This window comes from Hyperolius riggenbachi, chromosome 2 (assembly GCF_040937935.1).
Source record: "Hyperolius riggenbachi isolate aHypRig1 chromosome 2, aHypRig1.pri, whole genome shotgun sequence".
In the NCBI taxonomy this organism is placed as follows: Eukaryota; Metazoa; Chordata; class Amphibia; order Anura; family Hyperoliidae; genus Hyperolius; species Hyperolius riggenbachi.
The window spans coordinates 223168603-223190961 of record NC_090647.1 but is presented as its reverse complement, the minus strand read 5'-3'; the positions used below and the strand labels follow the sequence as shown (position 1 = coordinate 223190961).

The 22359-nt window shown below is 43.0% G+C and overlaps 1 protein-coding gene across 1 annotated transcript in view; it reads right to left on the bottom strand.

The window, feature by feature from the left end:
* Positions 1-10096: 10096 nt before the first annotated feature.
* CFAP97D2 (CFAP97 domain containing 2) overlaps positions 10097-22359 on the bottom strand; it is a 30396-nt gene continuing 18133 nt past the window's right edge. The window contains exons 3-5 of the mRNA XM_068268225.1: positions 21896-22014; positions 18989-19181; positions 10097-12113 (exon numbers count right to left, since the gene is read on the bottom strand). Of these exons, the coding sequence (XP_068124326.1) occupies positions 11526-12113; positions 18989-19181; positions 21896-22014 (900 nt within the window). The 3' untranslated portion in view covers positions 10097-11525. The remainder of the gene's footprint in view (positions 12114-18988; positions 19182-21895; positions 22015-22359) is intronic.

The window sequence follows — 22359 nt, the reverse complement described above, 5'->3', positions numbered from 1 at the left end:
GGGTGTTTCATAGATCAGTCACCGGGCGGAAACAGATACAGGCTCAATGGTTCCGCATGTGCCAGAAGTGCAATAGTCTTTCCATTCCCTGCGTTTCAGCTAGGTTTACACCACTGCAGATTGAGATATTTTACATGCACGCTTATACCTGTTAGTTACAGGCTATCTCTATACGCCTGTCACCTACATTTTATCCGAATATATGCGCACTTTTGGTTTTCAGCTACTGCTCACATGCCTTTATTATCAATATTTTTGTATTATTTATATAGCACTGAAGTCTTCTGCAACACTGTACAAAGTATATTGTCTTCACACTTAACTGTCCTCCGGAGGGGTTCACAATCTAATCCCTAACAGTCATATGTCAATGTATGTATCACGTAGAGCAGTGACCTGCAAACTTGGCTCACCAGCTGTTAAGGAACTACAAGTTCCATAATGCATTGCAGGAGTCTGACAGCAGCAGTCATGATTCATAAAGGCAAATGCATTGTGGGACTTGTAGTTCCTTAACAGCTGGAGAGTCAAGTTTGCAGATCACTGATGTATTGTTGTCTAGATCCAATTTAGGGGGAAGCCAATTATCTGTATGTTTTTGGGATGTTGGTGGAAACCGGAGTGCCCAAAGTAAACCCAGACATAAGGAGAACATACATACTCTGTGCAGATAGTGCCCTGGCTGGGATTCGAACTGGGGACCCGGTGCTGCATGGCAAGAGTGCTAACCACTACGCCACCATGCTGCTTTTATGATTGTTGTTTGGCCGCTCGTGCACAAGAAGCTTCGTGGTACTATGGAAGTGCAGACCAATGCAGATAATGTCTCACAAAATTACTTGTGAATGTTTTCTGTTTTGTGTAATGAATTTATTAGGATGGCTTTAATGCACCTCTATAAAATTATATGTTTCAGCAGCAGATCTCTCCCTGCCCTATATATATTTTTCAACGTTAGTCTGTGTTGGTATGTAATATAATATCCCATCCATGCCACTTGATATTACTCCATTCACCCCTTTTATTCTATTCTATATTCTCACTGGAGAGGTTACCATAAAAACTCTCCAGCACTGACAAGTTTGATAAGGTCTGGGACCCCTGGCGTCTCTTAGTTAGCGGACAGATATTGGTTAGTTCTGCTCTGGTGTGGTTCTGCTCTGGTGCGATCTCCACTTTTCCCTTTACTTTCTTCTTTTTCCTTTTCTTTTTCTTATTTCCTTATGGCTGTTCTATTTTTCTCCTTTCCTTACATGCCAGTTTGGCCTATCTTCATGGTATAATGGTGGGATGCTGAACTATGAATGGCGCCTCACAGACTATTGACATTTATTCTAGAGTTGAGGCTTAAAGGGAACCAGAGATGAACGTTTCACACAAAATAAACATATCAGTCGATAGCTTGTAAAGAATAAATGCTCTACCTGATAATTTCACTGCTCTGGTGTGCCTTTTTTAGTGTTTTTTATCCATTATTGCTCCAGGAAAAATCAAATATGGCCGCCGGCTCATATCCCTTCTGTTTCCGGGTTATGAGTTGTTCTGGATGTGCTGTCTAGGCTATATGAGACTAGGCTGCTATCTAGGCTATATGAGAAAGGCCATCTGTGTGCTTTCATTTTGGTATGATGTGCAGCTGCCTATAGGAAGTGTCTGTCATAGGAATGAAACTGCAGTCATCATCAGCATCTATGCTGAAAGCACACAGAGCACACAGATCATATTGCATATTGCTCTGAAAACTTGTCTGTTTCAGAGCTTCTCTCTCAGCAGGAGCAGCCCCTCCCATGTCATCACAGCTCTCAGTATGCAAAGCAGGAAATCTAAGCCAGGAGGTGGCAGGCTTGGGCTTGAAAAGACTGCACAGAAGAGTGACTCAGCTATAATGATTCCAGGTCAAACCTAGACTGAGCCAGTCGGGGATTCTTATCACAGCTGCTAATAGACTAATTAAGCAGAGAAGATTTAAACTAAAAGCAGGGTAGGTGTTTACTGTCATGTTCCCACTGATAAATGTAATAAAATACATGAGGGTGCTTCGTCTCTGGTTCTCTTTAAAGCGAGTATAATGGGGCTGTTCTTTTTCTTATCTGTACATACCTCAAGTTCATGATTTTCCACTACTACGTTACGCAGCTGCGCTGTGACAGGTTGTTATTGTTTAAAACTAAAAAACTTCAATAAACATTTTGAAACAGAAAACTCTCCAGGAGATTCAAACCCCACACAAAACAATTACGTCCTCTCTCCAGCAAACCTTACACATTCTTTGATACGGTTTCAAAGAATCTCAACAGGAAGAGTCCAGAGGCCAAAAAACAGACCCTTGGCACATTCTTCGACATTTCCTGGTGGGGGTGGGGTTGGGGGATTTAATTCACTGTCTCTTAAAGGAACACGATCAATTAACATATTTTTTCAATTGAGATAGAAATTGTTTGGGAAGTGCTGTTAAGTACAGGTGTATACATTTGACTGCTTATCTCTTTGTTGTTGTACTGTTATTAAATTCCTTTCACACTTCAGTGATGCTAAAATATGACTGACTACATCATGAAGGGAGAGGGGATTCCTTCACACTGCATCTGTTAACCTTGTGTGTGTGAGAAAGCTCTCAGCAGCTGCCTGTCTCTGACTGAGCTGTCTGCAGAAAGCAGAGGAAATGTATCTTATGTGCAACATACCATTTCTAATAGTGTGTGAAACCCATCACCAGAGGCATTGCATATAACTCTGCTTCAATATTACACTGTTCTTAGCTATAGACTGCAGAGATTCACCTATGAAAATGAGACATTCCAACTGAACTAAAATCTACACACAGTGAATTACAGCTTTTACCTCTGATATTTAACATAAAAAGTAGGAAAATGTTAACACCGCTACTTAGACATTATTTGTACATTGTCATTTTAGAACACTTGCTTTGATAGTGTTCTTTTAATGCAACTCTGATAGATATAATTCCACCTGGTGTCATAATTGGATGAATATCCTGGAACCGCTTGGGCGCAGTCGTTCACGATTCACAGGGCGTAATGTGACCAGTTAATGGGTCAGATAGCTAGTTCACAACCTGAGATATTAATTCCCTAGACAGGGAAGAACTAAAAGGAAGATGGGACAGCACCCATAAAGAGGAGAAAGTGTGCCCAAGAAAAAGCAGCTTTCCATGCCACTGGAGCTGTCACATCCGAAATCCAACTCGATTAGGCACCACTGTAGTAATTATAGCTTCTTTATTGGTCACATAGAATAAAATGCAGTAGTACAACGACAGACCGCTGTTTCGAGCATCTCCTGCTCTTTCTCAAGTTGTTAAAACTGCAATGCACGAGTGTTGCACTAACAAACAAATATCTAGTCTCAAAGGGCCAATCATAAAACAGCATGTCCTCTGTCCAATCAAAACGCGCCACCTCAAAGGAGGACCTGATGGAGAACTTCCAAAATCCCACTAACTCCACCCCCATTGCAAAAGATTTCAAAATAAAGTATCCAAAAATACTTACTAGATCATGAACTGCACCTATCCAAATCAAGCGCCTTATGTAACATACAGTGCATCAAAAGCGCTAAAATAGGTCACTCAGAACATAGAAAAGCCGTTATGTATCTACATCAGCCAATGGCAAGGTGCTAAAACTACGACCAATCAAAGTATAAGCCGAAAAAACAAGCAACCTATCAGGATGCTTGTAAACACAGAGGCAGTGTGTATGAAGTCTATACCTGTGCCGACCAATCCAGGCACATGTCGCGCGGTGACATCACATCATGGAATCATCCGAAAAAAGGACGCATAACAGCCGTAAAGTATGCATAGAAAGACTGCAACAGCCGCCAGAGTATGCATACAAATATACGCATAGCTGTCACTAGTTGTGCTGTAAAGTCCAGCCACTCATCCCATCAGGGCACAGATGGAAGCAACAAAGAGAGCGGCCTATGTGTAATTAAAAGCACGCTAGAGAAAACAATAATTGCCAATGATGCACTATGTATGTTATCATAAAAGATTAAATAAACCCACACAATGTAATATTTATTACTAAGGGGACCACACAACTAGCCTGGAGAGTGGACATGCTGAATAGGGGTATCAATTTATGGGAATGGGGGTCTCAATTTGGACTATGATTTGTCGTTCTGCATCTAGGGGTGCTTTTTATTCTTGTGGGGAAGTTTGTTAGTGTTCATTAATCTTTATATATTTGTAATCAGCATGTCCACTCTCCAAGCTAGTTGCTCCCCTTAGTAATAAATATTACATTGTGTGGGTTTATTTAATCTTTTATGATAGCACTAAGTGACCTAAGCCCATTTAAAAATGGGCTCCTGGTCAGTCCTCGCTGCAGCATCACAGCGCGCATGTGCGCCCGCCCGTCCCGCGGCCACACACGCGCCCGCTGCGTGCATGGGCACCCACCCGTCCCGCGGCCACACACGCGCCCGCTGTGTACATGGGCGCCTGCCCGTCCCGTGGCCACACACGCGCCCGCTGCACGCACACACGCCCAGCCCGCCCCCTGGCCCTGTCCTGCGTCATGTCCCAACATCCCTGACGGACAGGATACAGGGACACTTGCAAATTATTATATAGGATACATAGCACATCATTGGCAATTATTGTTTTCTCTAGCGTGCTTGTAATTACGCATAGGCCACTCCACCCTGATGGGATGAGTGTAAGATGTTGTTTTTTACATCATATGTCGGATATCCACCAAGTTATGGCCTAATTGGATAAAATGCCAAACTCTGCCCTAGGCAAGGGGCTGGACCTCAGCCTGAGGTGAGATTGCTATGAGTGGAGGAATCATCTCTTGTTACCATCTCCACCAGTTTTTATTAATATCTCTAGAAAGGTTGATGAATTAACCCTTTTTCCTACAGTATTTAGCTAAAGTTAGATTTGCGTATCCGCTTGCTAATGCGGATTGGTGGCAGCGAACCCATCTCTATAAGAGATTGCAGATTGTATTGATTGTACATACAGTCAATATTGTACTGTGTGTGGACTCACCAACCAATCCAAAAGGTTACTTTGCCTGCAGTGCTTAATGCCTTCAGGATTTCCTCAGGATCTGAGACTGAATGGTAAACAGGTGCAAAGGGAACAGGAATTGGAGGGCGACATCACACTAACAGGCTGTGATACACCCTCTGGACATTGTCTAATGTTTTCTAAATTACTTACTCATAAGCAGGTTTAGAGCTTGTTTTACACACACACACACACACACACACACACACACACACACACACACACACACACACACACACACACACACACACACACACACACACACACACACACACACACACACACACACACACACACACACACACACACACACACACACACACACACACACACACACACACACACACACACACACACACACACACACACACACACACACACACACACACACCTTTTCCTGCTCCAAGGCACTGACCAGTTGGTTGCTTGCACTTGGCATGGGTAGTGAAGAGGCAGCCACCGCTGTGAGTTACATGAGTGTGGCTGCAGCCGTGTTTAGATGCAATATTCTGCAATTTATTTATTTTTTGCTGCCAAGTAACTGCACCACATATGCCAAACATTGACATGCGTGAGTTGCCAACGCTGTCTTTTGGCTTTATGATTACTCTGCAATTTTAATAATTCATTACCTGTTTAAACCTCAGTGGAAACCATAGCAGTTACAATCAATTGCCTGTGAAGTAAAAAATGTTAGTTATTCAGCCCTTATTAGAGTAGAGACCAAAAGTCTAGCTTGCTTGGTTAATATCAGTACCTTTTTGTTGAATATATTTTAACCAGGCAGACCAAATGTGGTAGGACATTTCCTTTTTAAACACATCAGCTTGTACCAGGAAAGAGTGTTATTGGCTGTCTCCATCCAAGATAGGACTGCTGGGAAATCAGACACCATCCATCTCTGGGTAATTTGGAGTGCGAGTACAGTCCATGCATGCCCAATAGCATGAAGCCCTTAGTGTTATTGCCCATGCTTGGACAATACTTGCTCATACAAGGAGGATTGCACTTGTACATGGATGGGAGCATACCCATGAAAGCAAGGAAAGAGGGACCCTCGCTGCCTGGGATGGTGGTCCACAGGGCTATCAGGATAGCCTCTGGACTTGGTAAACCATTGCAAACAATATGTGGCATTAATCCTACCACTATGTAAAGATGAACTGATAGAATTACTTATTTGTCAAAGGTGGATTTTCACTTTACAAAGTCACTGATACTAGTAACCTTCCTGAATTAAATGCAGGAGAGCATTTCCCTTTATTCCTTCACTGTTGCATCTGATTGAATTTTCTTGTAATACATTCAATAGTTTCAGCCATGGTAGAAAAGGTAAATACAAATTAGAGTCTATCTCTTGACTTTTATTGTTATTTCTTCCAATACCAGATCTTCTACAGATGTTCCAGTTTCCTCCAACAATCCATCTGTTTCACCTATATTACCTTGGTATAAGAGACACTGCAATTTTAATTGCTGGGCCTGACTTTCAAAATCTTATTCTCTTTTGATGGACCATCAGGATACATAACTCTGTGATAGCTCTCAAAATGTAGGGCTGTTCTTTTATGAAATCTCTCTACTGATCATCTTCCATTATCTCAATATCAAGGAGTTTACCTGTTTTATCCTCAAACGTAAATGTGAACTGCGTGCTGTAGTCATCACTGTTTAATGTATTCCGTGAACACACCAAATTGCTGCTTACATCCAGACCCTGTGATGTATTTATAAAATACAAATATAAAAATGTATTTCCCTGAGAGCCCTACAATATGTTTCAAACTGGGACAGTGCGCATGCAGAGGGCTAATGTCCCTGTTGCCATGGTGATTTGTATACAGTTGTTCCAATGTGGAAATTGATCCAGTAGTTTGGTCAGACCACCACACTGTCCACTTCTCCTTTACAGCACCGGCTACAAAACACCAAGTGAAAGAACTAATAAAATATCGTTCCTTGAAAGGTTTGACACCCCAACACCTTCAGAACAGCCTCAATCTAGGTGGACTGACAGATCACAACTTCGGCCTTGAATCCATGGTCCTTAAATATAACCACGATGTCTCAGCCGCTTTTGACGCCATAGCTCCCTTAAAGATTAAACGTTCCGCACCATTACATCATGCTCGCTGGTTTGACAACTCTATAAAGGAACTAAAGAAACAGGGACGCAGACTGGAACGAAGGTGGCGCAAACATCAGTCTCCTGATGACAAACTTTCCCTAATTGCTCACCTGAAAAAATATCAAACGATGATTAACAAAAAGAAGTCCTTATTCCTGTCTCACGAAATTGCAAATGCAGCCAACAGACCTGCCCAACTCTTCCGCACGGTTGACAGTCTCTGCAATCCATCTTGCAGGAAATCCAGCATCAGACCTTCACAGGAACTGTGCGAGAAATTTGCCCACTTCTTCTCAGACAAAGTCTCCTCCATACGATCTGCCATTCAATTCACAGCCCCAGAAACCCATGCAGAGCCATATAACAGGTGCAAAAATAGCCTACCACCATGGTCTGATTTTAAGGTAATCACTGAAAAAGACATCTTGGATATCCTCTCAAACCTTCGCCAGACTACCTGCGATCTGGACCCTGGCCCCACTAAGTTCATGTTGAAATGCCCTGAACTATTTACACCGGCATTCCACAAAATAGTCAACGGCTCCTTACAAGAAGGGTGGTTTCCCTCTACTCTGAAAGAAGCAATCGTCAGGCCTCTACTCAAGAAACCATCCTTAGACCCAGATGCTCTAAACAGCTACAGACCTGTCTCAAACCTCCCCTTTCTGGGAAAAGTTATTGAAAAGGCTGTCTACCTCCAACTTGAAGCCAGGCTCTCCAGAAACAACATCCTTGACCCTCTTCAATCTGGTTTCAGGAAATATCACAGCTGTGAAACAGCCCTCACCCAGATTTGCAATGATCTGCTCATTGCAAGAGACAAGGGTCAATGTTCCATCCTGATTTTGCTCGACCTCTCAGCGGCTTTTGACACAGTCGATCATGAAATCTTACTCAACAGGCTACAAGAGTACTGTGGCATAGATGGCATTGTTCTCCGGTGGTTCAACTCCTTCCTGGCTGGCAGAACACAAAGGGTAGCCTTAGGGGCCTTCCTCTCCAACCCTGTACCACTAAAATACGGTGTACCTCAGGGCGCAATATTATCCCCTTTACTGTTCACCATATACATGCTGCCACTTGGAGAAATCATACAAAAACATGGCCTGACATATCATTGCTATGCTGATGACACCCAGCTATATTTGTCATTCAAACCTGACGTCACAGACCCTACTCCACAAATAAACGCATGCTTAGCTGAGCTTCAGGAGTGGATGAATAATAATTGGCTAAAACTTAATGCTGACAAAACTGAGGTTCTTGTTATCGAGGGCCAGGGCTCAACAGCAAAGCAGCTCCAGTCTCAACCAACACCGCTAAGGATAGGGAGCTCAGACCTGAATAACTCAGACTGTGTGCGCAGCCTGGGAGTACTGATTGATGGGAAATTAAGCTTCAGGAATCAAATCTCAGCTGTTGTGAAACATTCCTTCTTTCACCTAAGGAATATTGCAAGGATTAAACACCTAATTCCTTCAGAGGATCTTCCAACCCTAGTTCATGCCTTCGTCACATCAAGGTTAGACTACTGCAACATCCTCTACACAGGCCTGCATAAGAAAGACTTACTCCGCCTGCAATTAGTACAGAATGCCGCCGCAAGGCTGTTAACTAGCCAACCCCGCCATTGCCACATAACACCAACCCTGAGCTCACTCCACTGGCTACCGATAAAATGGAGAATTCTGTTTAAGATTGGCTTACTGACATTCAAATCCTTGCACAATCTGGGCCCTGGATACCTGAAGGACTTGTTGCAACTACATCACACCCCCCACAATCTTAGATCAAAAGGACGTAACACTTTGGTCACCCCCAGAGTCCACCTCAAAACCTTTGGAGACAGAGCCTTTTGTCATGCTGCCCCTACACTTTGGAACTCCCTGCCACACCCAATCAGGACAGCCCCATTCCTGGAAACATTTAAGTCTAAACTGAAAACCTACCTTTTCAGTCTGGCATTCATGAACATCTGACTATCTCCTCTGTAACACAACCCAGCCTGAAACCCTGTATTAATCTGAGACACAGCTATGCGCTTTGAGTCCTATGGGAGAAAAGCGCTTTACAAATGTTATTGTATTATTGTATATTGTTCCGCTGGGCAGCAGAAGCATCAGACATGTCTTCAGCTTCTCTTGGGTTTCAGCAACATCAGCGATTTCCCCGAGAGCCAGACAGGAGACATACCGACTAACAGTTTGTATAATTAGCTAGCTGACTTGGGGGTTGATTCACTTTGTAGGAAAAAAACCCCAAACTTTGGCCCAATAGGCTGCCTGTCAAGTGACAGGCAGCCTATTGGGCCAATCAAAGTGCGGGGATCTCATCCTACAGGGTCCAGAGTGGGAGAATTGGAGCAGCCGTTCGTTTTGGAGTAGTGTGGGTAGGTTAGTAGTGCATGCTACGGCACAGGCACAGGACATTTGTGGTTGGACCGGTAGAAGCCCCAGGTAAGTCAAACTCATTTTAAGTTACAGAACTCATTTAAATAATAAAACTGCAACCAAATGTAAACAAGCTGCAAATATATTTCAGGTTTGCTTTATTCTAAAAGTATTGTATAGTTTATTGTTCATGTAAACATAGTTGTTACTGGCAAGTGAAAGCTGTGCTACTGCCCAACAATCAATCACTTTACAGCTGTTATTTTTCTCATAGCAGGTGTGAGAATTAGACTGTAGGTGTTGCTCTGGAGGAACAGGATTTCTGTCCATTGCCACATGAGGTCTGCAGAAGCTTCAATCTAGTTTAGTCTATTAATTCTACTGTTTAGATACTATTATTCTCATGATTATTCTGAGCAATGCTAGTAATCTGCTACGTATTTAGAAAGAAATACTGTATTCCAGAACAATGTACCACTTACATAGTACAAATTGTCCTTGTCTTTCACAGTCAGTTTTCATCTTTCACAGTTGCTTTTTAACATTTGTATTATTTTATTTTTATATTTCTATAACTTACAATCTTAACTAATAAATCAAAACAACAGAGTTAAGATAAATGTTCCAATTAATAACAGATTTACTGTGGATCTAAACAATCCAAGAGGAAAGAAAATCACCTCAAACTGACCAATGTCCACTGACCACCTCACTTGATGAGTGACCCATTTAGTGATGCCATGTATGGGACCGCATTAATAGTTTATTGCATGCTGTGTGCTAACCTAGAAGTAGATCTGACAATGACCCAGGATGGGAGAGATCTGAAGCTTTAAATCGGGACTATTTGGAATTGATACTAACCAATGGATATTTTATTTGGGAATAAAAGAGGATATACTTTTAGTATGGGGGACTATAGGTACCCTGAGATACAGTGGACTTGGCTTTTGCTAGGTAGGAAAGCTGCTATTGCTAGTCTAGAATTTTGACCTCAACTAACTAGGGAGATTCTTCTGGTGTGAATTCAGGCATCCAGTGCTACAGACTTGCATTCTATGGACTCAATGCTTTCCCCAATACAGACTGTAATGTGAGGATGAACTGCAGGAGGGCACCTGCCCAATAAGTGGGTATACAGTTTGGTTAGTATAGTATTCTGGAAATATTGTTTGAACAGCATCCTGATTTTAAGTGTTTCAATTTGGTTAAATGGTTGCTTACTGTAAAACGTTTTTAATTCATAATTTAAATTTTAAACACCCCAGTAGAGGACATTTGGTGTGTGTGTGGTTAGACTATACACATACTGTTTAGTATTGATATAGTTTCTAAACAAATGTGTGGGCCTACAGTCACAGTAGTGGCTGTTTCTTTCTCTTGTAACACACTAACCTCAAAGGAAAAAGTTTATGATAATTATTCATATTGTAATGTGTAGAAAATAAAATGTTTATTTTAATCATCTCACTAGTTCACTCTTATGACCTACTGAAGCTCTATTTGTGATGTGGGACACTTAAAAGGGAAGGCAGGGGCAGCACTCCTAATTATGGTTACAAGATGGTGTATAGTATGCAAATATGACAAGAAGAACGGTCATGCATAAAAAAATATGATAGAGAATTATCTGGCCTTAGCAGCACCACAGAAGATGCTGGCACTACAAACATCTATAATTATTATTATCATCAAAGGCCACCACACATAAGTGTCCTGAAGTCATCTACAAGTAGGGCTTCCACTGGGTATAAACTTCTAGAAGGCAATAACTATGAAGTTAAGTTGACCCCTTTACCATTTTACATATTGGTCAGCCTGTTGTTTTAAAGTTTTTTTTTTTCCTCTCTGGAACTGGGAGACAGAGTTGTTGCAATGGGAGACAAAAACAGTGTTCAGTATACAACATACTGAACCAGTAAGGGTGGATTCACATTTTTTGCTTAACGGTTATTAATATCTATTCGGTATCCGAACTATCTGAACTGTCTGAACTATCTGAACTGTAGTCTTTGTGTTTTGATTTCTTCTCATTTTTCCCCTTATTTTTCTCCTCTTTTTCTTCCTCCTTCTCCTGGTCACTGTCAGAATCATCTGATTTATCAGATTTGTCTTCTTTCTTAGTGTCATAATAGTCTTCATCGTCTGGTGCCTTAGAGTGCTCTGTTTTCTCTTCTTTCATGCTGTCTTTTCTTCCTTTCTGATCTTCCTCTTTCATAGTGTTGTGCTCTGTTTTGTCTTCTTTCACGCTGTCCTTTCTTCCTTTCTGATCTTCCTCTTTCATAGTGTCAGCATGGACTTCCTTTTCTGGTTTGCCACCTGTTATAGGCTGGCTTGCTGCTGGACGTGGTTTTTCTGCTTTTTGTTCCTCTTGTTGCTTTGATTCTCTGATGTCACTACTGTCATGCTTGTTTTTAGCTTCTATTGCGCCTTTCTCTTCCTCCACTGTCTCACTTTCTCTGGTAGTGTCATCATCTTTACTATTCTGCCGTTTGGCTTTCATGTCCTCTGCCTTGCGTTTTGAGGATTTAGGTTTTTCTTTTACTTTCTACAATAGAAAAAAAGACGGCACAACTGTATTGACTTGTTTAATTAAATATCTTGCCAGTCACTTGCATTAACACAAACAATATGAAGCAATTGATCAGCACTAATGAAGGTATACTTATATTCTTGAGACTACTATACAGCATGAGCTCAGGATTCAGGCAGTGATGACATTTGTCAGACATTTAACTTGATTATTATTATTTAGTGTTTCTACAGTGCCGATCATCCTCATCCTCCTTCCTTGGAGGAGCTCACAATCGAGACCCTACTATAGTCATATGTCTATTGTAACCTAGGGACAGTTTTTTTAAGGGAGAAGCCAATTAACGTATCCGTATGTTTTCGGGATGTGGGAAGAAACCGGTGTGCTCGGAGGAAACCCACGCGGACAAGGGGGGTTTTAACGGGGATACAAACTCCTTGCAGATGCTGACCTGGCTGGGATTCGAACCAGGATCCCAGCGCTGCAAGTCATGTACTAACCACTAAGCCACCATGCTGGCTCCCCGTTGAGGAATTGAACCCTGGTCTACTACATGACAGGCGGGGATTCTGACCTCTATACTAACAAGGAAAAAAAATTAACTTGATAACCATAATGGTGGCCATACATGGTACAATTTTTTAATCCAATCTTACCATTTCTATGTAATATAAGGGAACTGCCTAAATTATCCTTTCAGTATATTCTCCTAATTTACCCTTATACTACATAGAAATGGTAAGAATGTATGAAAAAATTGTACCATGTATGGCCACCATTAAGGTGGCCACTAACGATCCAATCTTTTTCATCCAATATTACCATTTCTATGTAATATGAGGGACTGCCTATAGTATCTATTCAATATATTCACTCAGTTTAACTCTTATACTACATAGATTTGGTAACATTGGATGAAAGAGATTGGATCGTTGGGGGCCACCCTTACTCTCTACAAAAGATAACCTGAAGAGAAAGAAATACTGGGGTACCTATTTCTGTAACCTCTTACAAATGCCAGTAGCTGTAATTCTGATCTTTGGCTTCATATACTGTATACAGATACAGTACAAATTTCAAGATTTTCCAACACACCACACTAGTCTGCATACAATGAACATGGAATAGAAGAGCAGTATTTCTAGGGGAACACTGATTGTCTAATCAAATTATTACCCATTCTATGCAGAGGACACTTATTCCTGCGCATTCTGACAAATCTACAGCCCCCCCCCCCCCCCCCCCCCCCCCCTCAAAAAAAAAGTGAAGGAAAAAATGTTACATTTATTAGAAACTTGGAGCTCTGTTCACTCTAGGTCTGATCCAGGGCTGTTTTCTAGAAGGCAGCTGGCCAGTAGACATGCAGAATGGCTGTAAGAAAACGCGGAAGAGCCGCCGCCATGACACGGAGAGGCAGCCGCCTCCTCTCAGCATGAGGCGGCTGTCTCCGTGCAAGGACCCATGAAGCACGGAGAACGCGGCGGTTAGCACGCATACCCCCGCTGCGGAGACACCGCAGAGCGGGGCTGCTGTGGCTGGGACTCGTAGTCCCTCTGGTGTTAGAGTGAAGCGCGCGCGCACTCAAGCAGAAGATTTATGGCACCCAGGAAGGAGTCAGCTGACCAGGCTGGTCAACTGACTCTAGCTCCACTCGTCATTGGTCCAGCACTTAGGGAGGTGCTGGGGGGACACCTGGGTATATATACTACTACCTGGTCATTCCTTTGGTGTCTGGCGTTGCGATCACATACGTGGGAGCACCCAGATCCGTAGTCAGATCCGCAAGTGTGCCGGGACCAGCTGGAGCTGTAATCCTACACTTAGCTAGAATTGTTGATAGCTAAAGTACTAGTTTGACTGTGATTATCTGTTATGACCTATTTGCCTGCCTGACCATCCACCTGAAACTCTGATCTTGTACCTCGATATTTCTGATACTCTGTTGCCGAACCCCGCCTGTACTTAGACTCCGCCTCTGCCTATTGATCTCGTACCTCGATATTTCTGATACTCTGTTGCCGAACCCTGCTTGTATTTAGACTCCGCCTCTGCTTCCTGATCTTGTACTTTCTCTGTCTGTGTGTGTACGACCTGGCTTGTCCGACCTCGAGAACCGACCTCACTATTGGAGGCGGTTCCCTGTCCTGTCAGTGGCACCTTCTCCTGAGTGTCACTTTCAGACAATCCCTCCTACTGTCAGTCTGACTCCTCCCGTCTTGGAGAGCTCAGGTCTGCGGAAGGAATCTGCGTAGTACTTCTGACTGCGCTGTGGCTTGCCCTCAAAGTGTTACTGTTACACCAAAACACTACACTCTACTCAGGTGAACAGAGGTTAGCTAGTATATCGGATTATCGGTGATACTGCAGATCGCTTATAATCTGGTATACGTCTGTATTCCCCGTGATACTGCAGATCACCGGTAATCAGACCTCTCTGTGCTTCACCGATCGTTACAATGGCCCTGCCTTTTACTATGGATCTATTCACACATTTATGTCATTGTTGTATTTGTCCAATGCAATGGACCTGTAAGGGGTACAACATTACCGCTGCCACTGCAGGAAATGTGAACCAAGCTTCACAGCTATTTTCCCAGGTTAATGAAGATAAACAAGTTAGCTAAGACTCTTAATACATAATATTAAATCAATAGCAACCTGTAGAATATTATAGTGCTAAATTACAGGGGCATAAATGGATAGAACTTTCCCCTTGCAGTTCTAGGTCCCCGGTTAAAATGTGGCCAGAATTTTGTCCGCATGGAATTTGAATGTTTTCCTTATGTCTGCGTGGGTTTTCTCTGGGCACTCTGGTTTCCTCCCACATCCAAAAAGCATTCAGATAAGCTAACTACTTCTCCCCAAAATTGGCCTCAGACTGCGATAGAACATACAAAGATAGGTGGCCACATGCTAGACCTATACAGTTATTTAGATTTCTTTTCAATTCAAGAATTACTATCATTTTTTCTGATTGATTGTAACACTTAAAAAAAAATCTGTCCACACATGCTTAATTTTTCCCTATTTATAAAAAAAATTATTGAATTATTATGCTGAAAAAAATTGCCAGGGTCTATAAATGAACAAATTAACAATCTACCCTACACCATCCAATTTTTCATAAAAATCCACCACTCCTGATCTACGTTTACCAGAGAGCGAAAGAAAGAGATTGGATCAGATTGCTTGAAAAAAAGCTTTCGATTTTTCTGTACAACAGGTCATTTTTATCAAATTGCCATAAATGTGATCACTTTATTGTACTGCGTGTGGCCACCTTAAGACCATGGTATGCAGGGCTGGATTTCTGCACAGGCCACATAGTCCTGTGCCTAGGGCGCCAGAGGGGCTAGGGCGGCTGACTCCCACCAGAACGATCACCTTGTAACATCAGCAGGTGATCGGCACTGCCGCCCCGCAACTCTGCATATGAAGACTGCCATGCACAGGAAATGGAAACGAGACGGAGTTGCTCGGCTCTCTATTTCCAGCAGGTAGCACATGCCCACAGAGTTTGCAGCCCTGCCCACCATCCCTTACCTCCACCTCCCCTCTTTTCTGCTCCAGCCTCCAGCTATCAGAAACGCACCAAAGACGAACACGCAGCTGTGGTCTAGTAAGATGTGCATAGCCCGCTGCCGCTGCACAGTGCTTCACTCTTCCGGCATCACACAGGTATCATCTATCACATGTATACACTGACTCCTGTGACACTCGACTGCATTGCATTATTAATTAATCATTTTGATCAGTGTATATGCTGATCAGTATGATTAATAAATAGTGCAGGCAGTCGAGTGTTGCTGAGCTCAGTGATACACATTATAACATGCTGATAGCAGATTCCTGTGATTACTGGAGCAGACACAGGCACTGTATGAAGTTTGGACAATTAAGAAAAATATAACTTGCTGGTGCTCCAACAAACTAAACTGGTCTTCACTCTCTCCCTCTATCAACAAGTGGTGTGCTCTCTGTTGGGCTCTGCATCTGCTCTCCTCCACAGTGCATAGTATTGGTGGCAGCAGGTTGTCGCACATATGTCCCTGTCAAATAGGGCTGGTGAGTTAAATCTTGCTCCATATCTCCCCAATCTGCATCCCCTTTTTCTCTACCTCTTTATCTCCCCCTTTCCCACACTCTCCTACTTTCCTATATGTCTCCCGTTTCCCACAATCTCACTCTCTACTTCCCCATCTTACTCTCCACTCTGCCTCTCCTCTTAATTTACTGTGTATAGCATTGATTTCTCTCCCAGTGCTTTACAGAGTACACAATTATGTCAGCAACTGTACCTCTGTACCACAGAGAAGCTCACAGTTTAATTCCTAACATAGTAATTACCTGAGGTCCTATCATATTATATATTTTATAGCACTGACATCTTCTGTGGCACTTTACAGAGTACATAGTCATGTCACTCACTGACTGTCCTCAGAGGAGCTCACAATTTAATAATACTATAGTCATAGTCTAATGTCCTACCATATTATTATTATTATGTTTTTATATATCTCTGACAGTCTGCAGTACATTACAGACTACATAGTCATGTCACTAACTGCCTTAAATCAATTTAATCAACCTAATCTTCTGATCAGTATCCCTAACCTGATACTTAATTTTATCCCTTTTCCTGTTGTTCTATTCTCAAATTTGTAACCTCATCAAAAGCCTAACTTATGATCTCCTCTAAGGGGGAGGGATGCGTAACACTGCTTTCCTAATATCTGTTTTCCTGACCACCACCTTTCCCATCATAACTTTACATAGCTGGAGATAATGGCCTTGGGCGGTAAAAAGTACAAATCCGGCCCTGATGGTAGGCAATACCTTCTGAGGGACCGTTAGTGAGTGACTAACTATGGTAGGGATTACACTGTAAGTACTTCTGAGGGACAGTTAGTGAGTGACTATGGTAGGGATTACACTGTAAGTACTTCTGAGGGACAGTTAGTGAGTGACTATGGTAGGGATTACACTGTAAGTACTTCTGAGGGACAGGTAGTGAGTGACTAACTATGGTAGGGATTACACTGTAAGTACTTCTGAGGGACAGTTAGTGAGTGACTATGGTAGGGATTACACTGTAAGTACTTCTGAGGGACAGGTAGTGAGTGACTAACTATGGTAGGGATTACACTGTAAGTACTTCTGAGGGACAGTTAGTGAGTGACTAACTATGGTAGGGATTACACTGTAAGTACTTCTGAGGGACAGTTAGTGAGTGACTAACTATGGTAGGGATTACACTGTAAGTACTTCTGAGGGACAGTTAGTGAGTGACTAACTATGGTAGGGATTACACTGTAAGTACTTCTGAGGGACAGTTAGTGAGTGACTAACTATGGTATGGATTACACTGTAAGTACTTCTGAGGGACAGTTAGTGAGTGACTAACTATGGTAGGGATTACACTGTAAGTACTTCTGAGGGACAGGTAGTGAGTGACTAACTATGGTAGGGATTACACTGTAAGTACTTCTGAGGGACAGTTAGTGAGTGACTATGGTAGGGATTACACTGTAAGTACTTCTGAGGGACAGGTAGTGAGTGACTAACTATGGTAGGGATTACACTGTAAGTACTTCTGAGGGACAGTTAGTGAGTGACTAACTATGGTAGGGATTACACTGTAAGTACTTCTGAGGGACAGTTAGTGGGTGACTAACTATGGTAGGGATTACACTGTAAGTACTTCTGAGGGACAGTTAGTGAGTGACTAACTATGGTAGGGATTACACTGTAAGTACTTCTGAGGGACAGTTAGTGAGTGACTAACTATGGTAGGGATTACACTGTAAGTACTTCTGAGGGACAGTTAGTGAGTGACTAACTATGGTAGGGATTACACTGTAAGTACTTCTGAGGGACAGTTGGTGAGTGACTATTTAGACTATGGTAGGGATTAGACTGTAAGCTCTTCTGATTGACTAATTAAAGCGATACAGAAGATGTCAGCGGTATTTGAATACACTAAAATAATGATGATATTTAGTGAACTTAAAGGGCCATTATCACAAAAAAAATAAAAATTTAAACTACACATACAAATAAGAAGTACGTTTCTTCCACATTAAAATGAGCCATAAATTACTTTTCTCCCATCTTACTGTCACTTACAGTAGGTAGTAGAAATCTGACAGAACCGACAGGTTTTGGAATAGTCCATCTCTTCTTGGGGGATTCTCAGCATGGCCTTTGTTTTTTATAAAGACACACCTTGAAAAGGATTTATATAATGATGCTGGCCAGCCTCCCTGCTCACCACACACTTTTTTAGCAGTTGGATGGAGCAAATGCCGTTCACTAAGTGCTTTTGAAAATAAAGAAAACCCTGAGAATCCCCCATGAGGAGATGGTCTAGTCCAAAACCGGTCGGTTCTGTGAGATTTCTACTACCTACTGAACATGACAGCAAGATAGGAGAAAAGTAATTTATGGCTCATTTTACGCTGGAAGAAATGTACTTCTGATTTGTGTCTTTACATGAATTTTACAATTTTTGCGATAGTGGTCTTTTAATCTCACGCAAATAATAAACTACTAGGGGGTTGATGCACAAAAGATTAGTAATATTGCACTGCACAGACACATCAGACTTCTGGCAGCGTGTACCGCGAGTTACGCTATTAGCACAACCCACTGTACTCAAGTAGCACGATCATTGCTATGGTAACAAGCAATACTAACAAGCATTACCATTAGTAACGCTTATTACCGTAGCAACGGTTGTGCTACTCGAGTATCGTGTGTCGTGTTAATGGCGTAACTCACAGTACACACTACCGGAAGTAATGGTAATATTGCCGTGTGCTGTCTGTGCACAGCTATATTACTGCATTTGTTGTATATCAGGCCCATGGAGACTAAAACGTGGCCTGTACCTTGTCTTGATGGGCAGAATACCATCCTCTTGGGTATTTCGCAATGCTGTCCATGTATTTTTCTGCTTTCACCCAATCGTCCATCCACCTTTCAACCCGATATTGAGGCTCACACTTTGTGAGTCTATCTTCAATGGCTTGATTTTCTCTGGATACTTTCAGCAATTCTTGTGCCCTTTTCTCCTTATTTAAACTGATAGGAAGAAATCAGACAATTCAGTTATTATTATAACATCTTAAAGGGAAGGTTCAGGGAGGGTGGGTAAAAAATAAAAATCAATTTCCACTTACCTGGGGCTTCCTCCAGCCCGTGGCAGGCAGGAGGTGCCCTCGCCGCCGCTCCGCAGGCTCCCGGTGGTCTCCGGTGGCCGACCCGACCTGGCCAGGCCGGCTGCCAGGTCGGGCTCTTCTGCGCGCCAAGGACCGGAACTTCTGCGTCCCACGCCGGCGCGCTGACATCATCGGACGTCCTCCGGGCTCTACTGCGCATGCGCAGTAGTTCTGCGCCTGCGCAGTAGAGCCCGGAGGACGTCCGATGACGTCAGCGCGCCGGCGTGGGACGCAGAAGTTCCGGGCCTTGGAGCGCAGAAGAGCCCGACCTGGCAGCCGGCCTGGCCAGGTCGGGTCGGCCACCGGAGACCACCGGGAGCCTGCGGAGCGGCGACGAGGGCACCTCCTGCCTGCCACGGGCTGGAGGAAGCCCCAGGTAAGTGGAAATTGATTTTTATTTTTTACCCACCCTCCCTGAACCTTCCCTTTAAGGCTAATACACACGGGCTACTCTTGTCTGCTGTTGCCAGCAGACAAGAGACCAGGGAGTGACAGCTATCCACACATCTCGCCAGAAAGGCAGAGACGCGGAGGAAGCTGCCTGTGAAGGGAGCATCCCCCGGCCGGATGCTCATTTCACTTTCCTTTGTCTCCTGTTGCTGGTCCGCATACACACGGAGTACCCGTCTAGCGACAGTTGCGGAGACAGAAGTTGCTGGCGATTGAACTTTTCAATCCCACGGCAACTTTACTGTCTGGCGACAGTTCGTGGCGCGCGCGTCATACACACGGGGCAACTGTTGCTCAGACATACGCGTGCCACGTGTTTGTGGCGACAGCTGTGCCCCATGTGTATGGGCATAATGACCTTGACCTTGGATGCCAAGCTCCACATGGTTGAACACTGCCTCTTTCAATACTAATGGAGCTTATGATCTACGATGACTCCTAAAGCTCCGTACAAGCGCTAGACCGTGGTCATTGGAAAACAAGTGATCCCAGCAGATAGTGACAAGTGAACAATGTTGGTGCTCATTTGAATCCAGCTACAGCACAATGAAAATCTTCTAATTGGATCATTACAAGAAGCGCAAAAATGAGGACCTGGAAATGCAAGGTTTCGCAAAACACATGGGTATTTTGAGTGGACCGATTGTTTGCAATTTTGTGGTACAAACAATTAACACCACTTATTGTCCAAACCAATCCGCCAGGACAGATCGGTATACATGGACAATAATAGCTGTCTTTTACCATTGTTTGGACACTTTTTCCCAATAATCCTCGGCCCACCTGTCATTTATCATTCATTCCCGACAACCGCGGTCTATTGTGTGTATGGAGCTTAACCTGGTAAGATGTAAATATTCATGACATTATGATTTATCCCTGGACTGGCCTGATGATTCCACATGAAATGGGGGACAGCATGCCCAGGCTTTCCAGGGAGGAGAAATCAGAGATAGTCCGCGATTACATTGGGAGAACTGCTTTTCCAGTTATTCTGGCTGAAGCCAGTTGGGCCCTGAAGGGGGAGTTTTCCTCTGAGGAATGTCAAACTGCTCTTGGACAGTCTCCTATCGGGAACTGCCCTGGTCCTGATGGATATACTGCAACATTTTAAAAATAAAATGAAGGACATGCTGCAGGAACCCTTTTTAAGGGCATGTAATGACATATATTCTGTTACGTTATTTCTTCAACAATTCATAAAATTGCTTCTCTGTAAGCTGATGCTTGTATTTAAGTGTACCCGAGGCAGAACAGGGGGGGCAGATGGGACACAGAGAAATGTTCCCTGCTCCATGCAATGCCTCTGTGTCCTCTGTGTCCTCTCATTCTGTATGTGTGATCAGATAATGTTTAGGGATTTGGGAACATGATTTAGGGTGTAGCACGAATTGTTGGATGAAGTTTATGGCTTTTTTTTATGCCTATAGGATCTTGAGTAAAGACTGTCAATGACATGCTCATTTTGTGTTGATGCAGATTTTCTTTTATCATTTTATGCAAATTAATGCAACTTGGAATTGAGCCAATGAAATGCAATAGCTCATGATTTTATAAGGTCCAATTATCTAAGTTGCATAAAACTAACATAAATGTTGCATCAACTTAAAATTATTGACATCTTATTGACCATCATGAATCCTTCCTGAGTAGGGATCAGCATTTGAAATTGGAACAGCATTCCAAATGCTTCAAGACAGAGCCTAAGCTTTCTGATAATTCCTCCTTCACAGCCAAGAGGAGGAGCATTGGAGAGCTGGAATGCAGTGTGTAGTGCAGAGTACAGAAGCGGCGACAAGGGTGAGTTAACTCCCCCCCCCCCTTTGCCCTGCATGTATAAGGCCTGGGACACAATAGGAGCGCTTTTCTGAGCGCTATTTGATTTGCAAAGCTCTTGCTAATGTAATGGTATGGGTGTGATCCCACTTTAGGGATGAGATTTTTAAAAAATCCTCCATAGCATTCCATTAGCAACACTTTACAAATCACAAGCAGTTGGAAAAGCACTGCTAGTGGGTCCCAGGCCTTCAGGTTTGGGTTCTATTCTGAAGCATTGGGAACACCGTTCTGATTTTAAACACTCATCCCTAATCCTGAGATGTGAATTGTGCCTTGTCGGTCTGTTACCTCTTGCCATCATAATTATTCTTGTTGTCAATTCTTCCTTTTGTTCTCATTATAGTTGACATTTTCCCCAGCAGTAAACGATTGTCCCTTTCAATAACCGAAAGCCGTTCCTCTTCAAGCTATAAAATAATACAGGGTATATTGCTCAGGAGCCATGTCTACAGTGCATCTCGAGACCAGTAATAACAAGCAAATAATGATGAATGTGAACACAACTTAAAATTAAAATGATTGTGCTTTCTGTTTTGTTTTCAGTCCTGGAAAGGCCAGGGCAGAGACATGATGCAGTGGTGGTGTGGACTAGAGTGCCGCTTTATGTTTAACCTTTTAGCAGCCACATAAAGTAAAACTGTATGTGGCTGCAGGGCCACATTTTTCCTGCCACTGGGGAAGTGTATGGGCTATGCAGAGTGGGTGGCAGGGAGCTGTTATAGTTACCTGTCCAAATGTCTGGATCGTCTTCT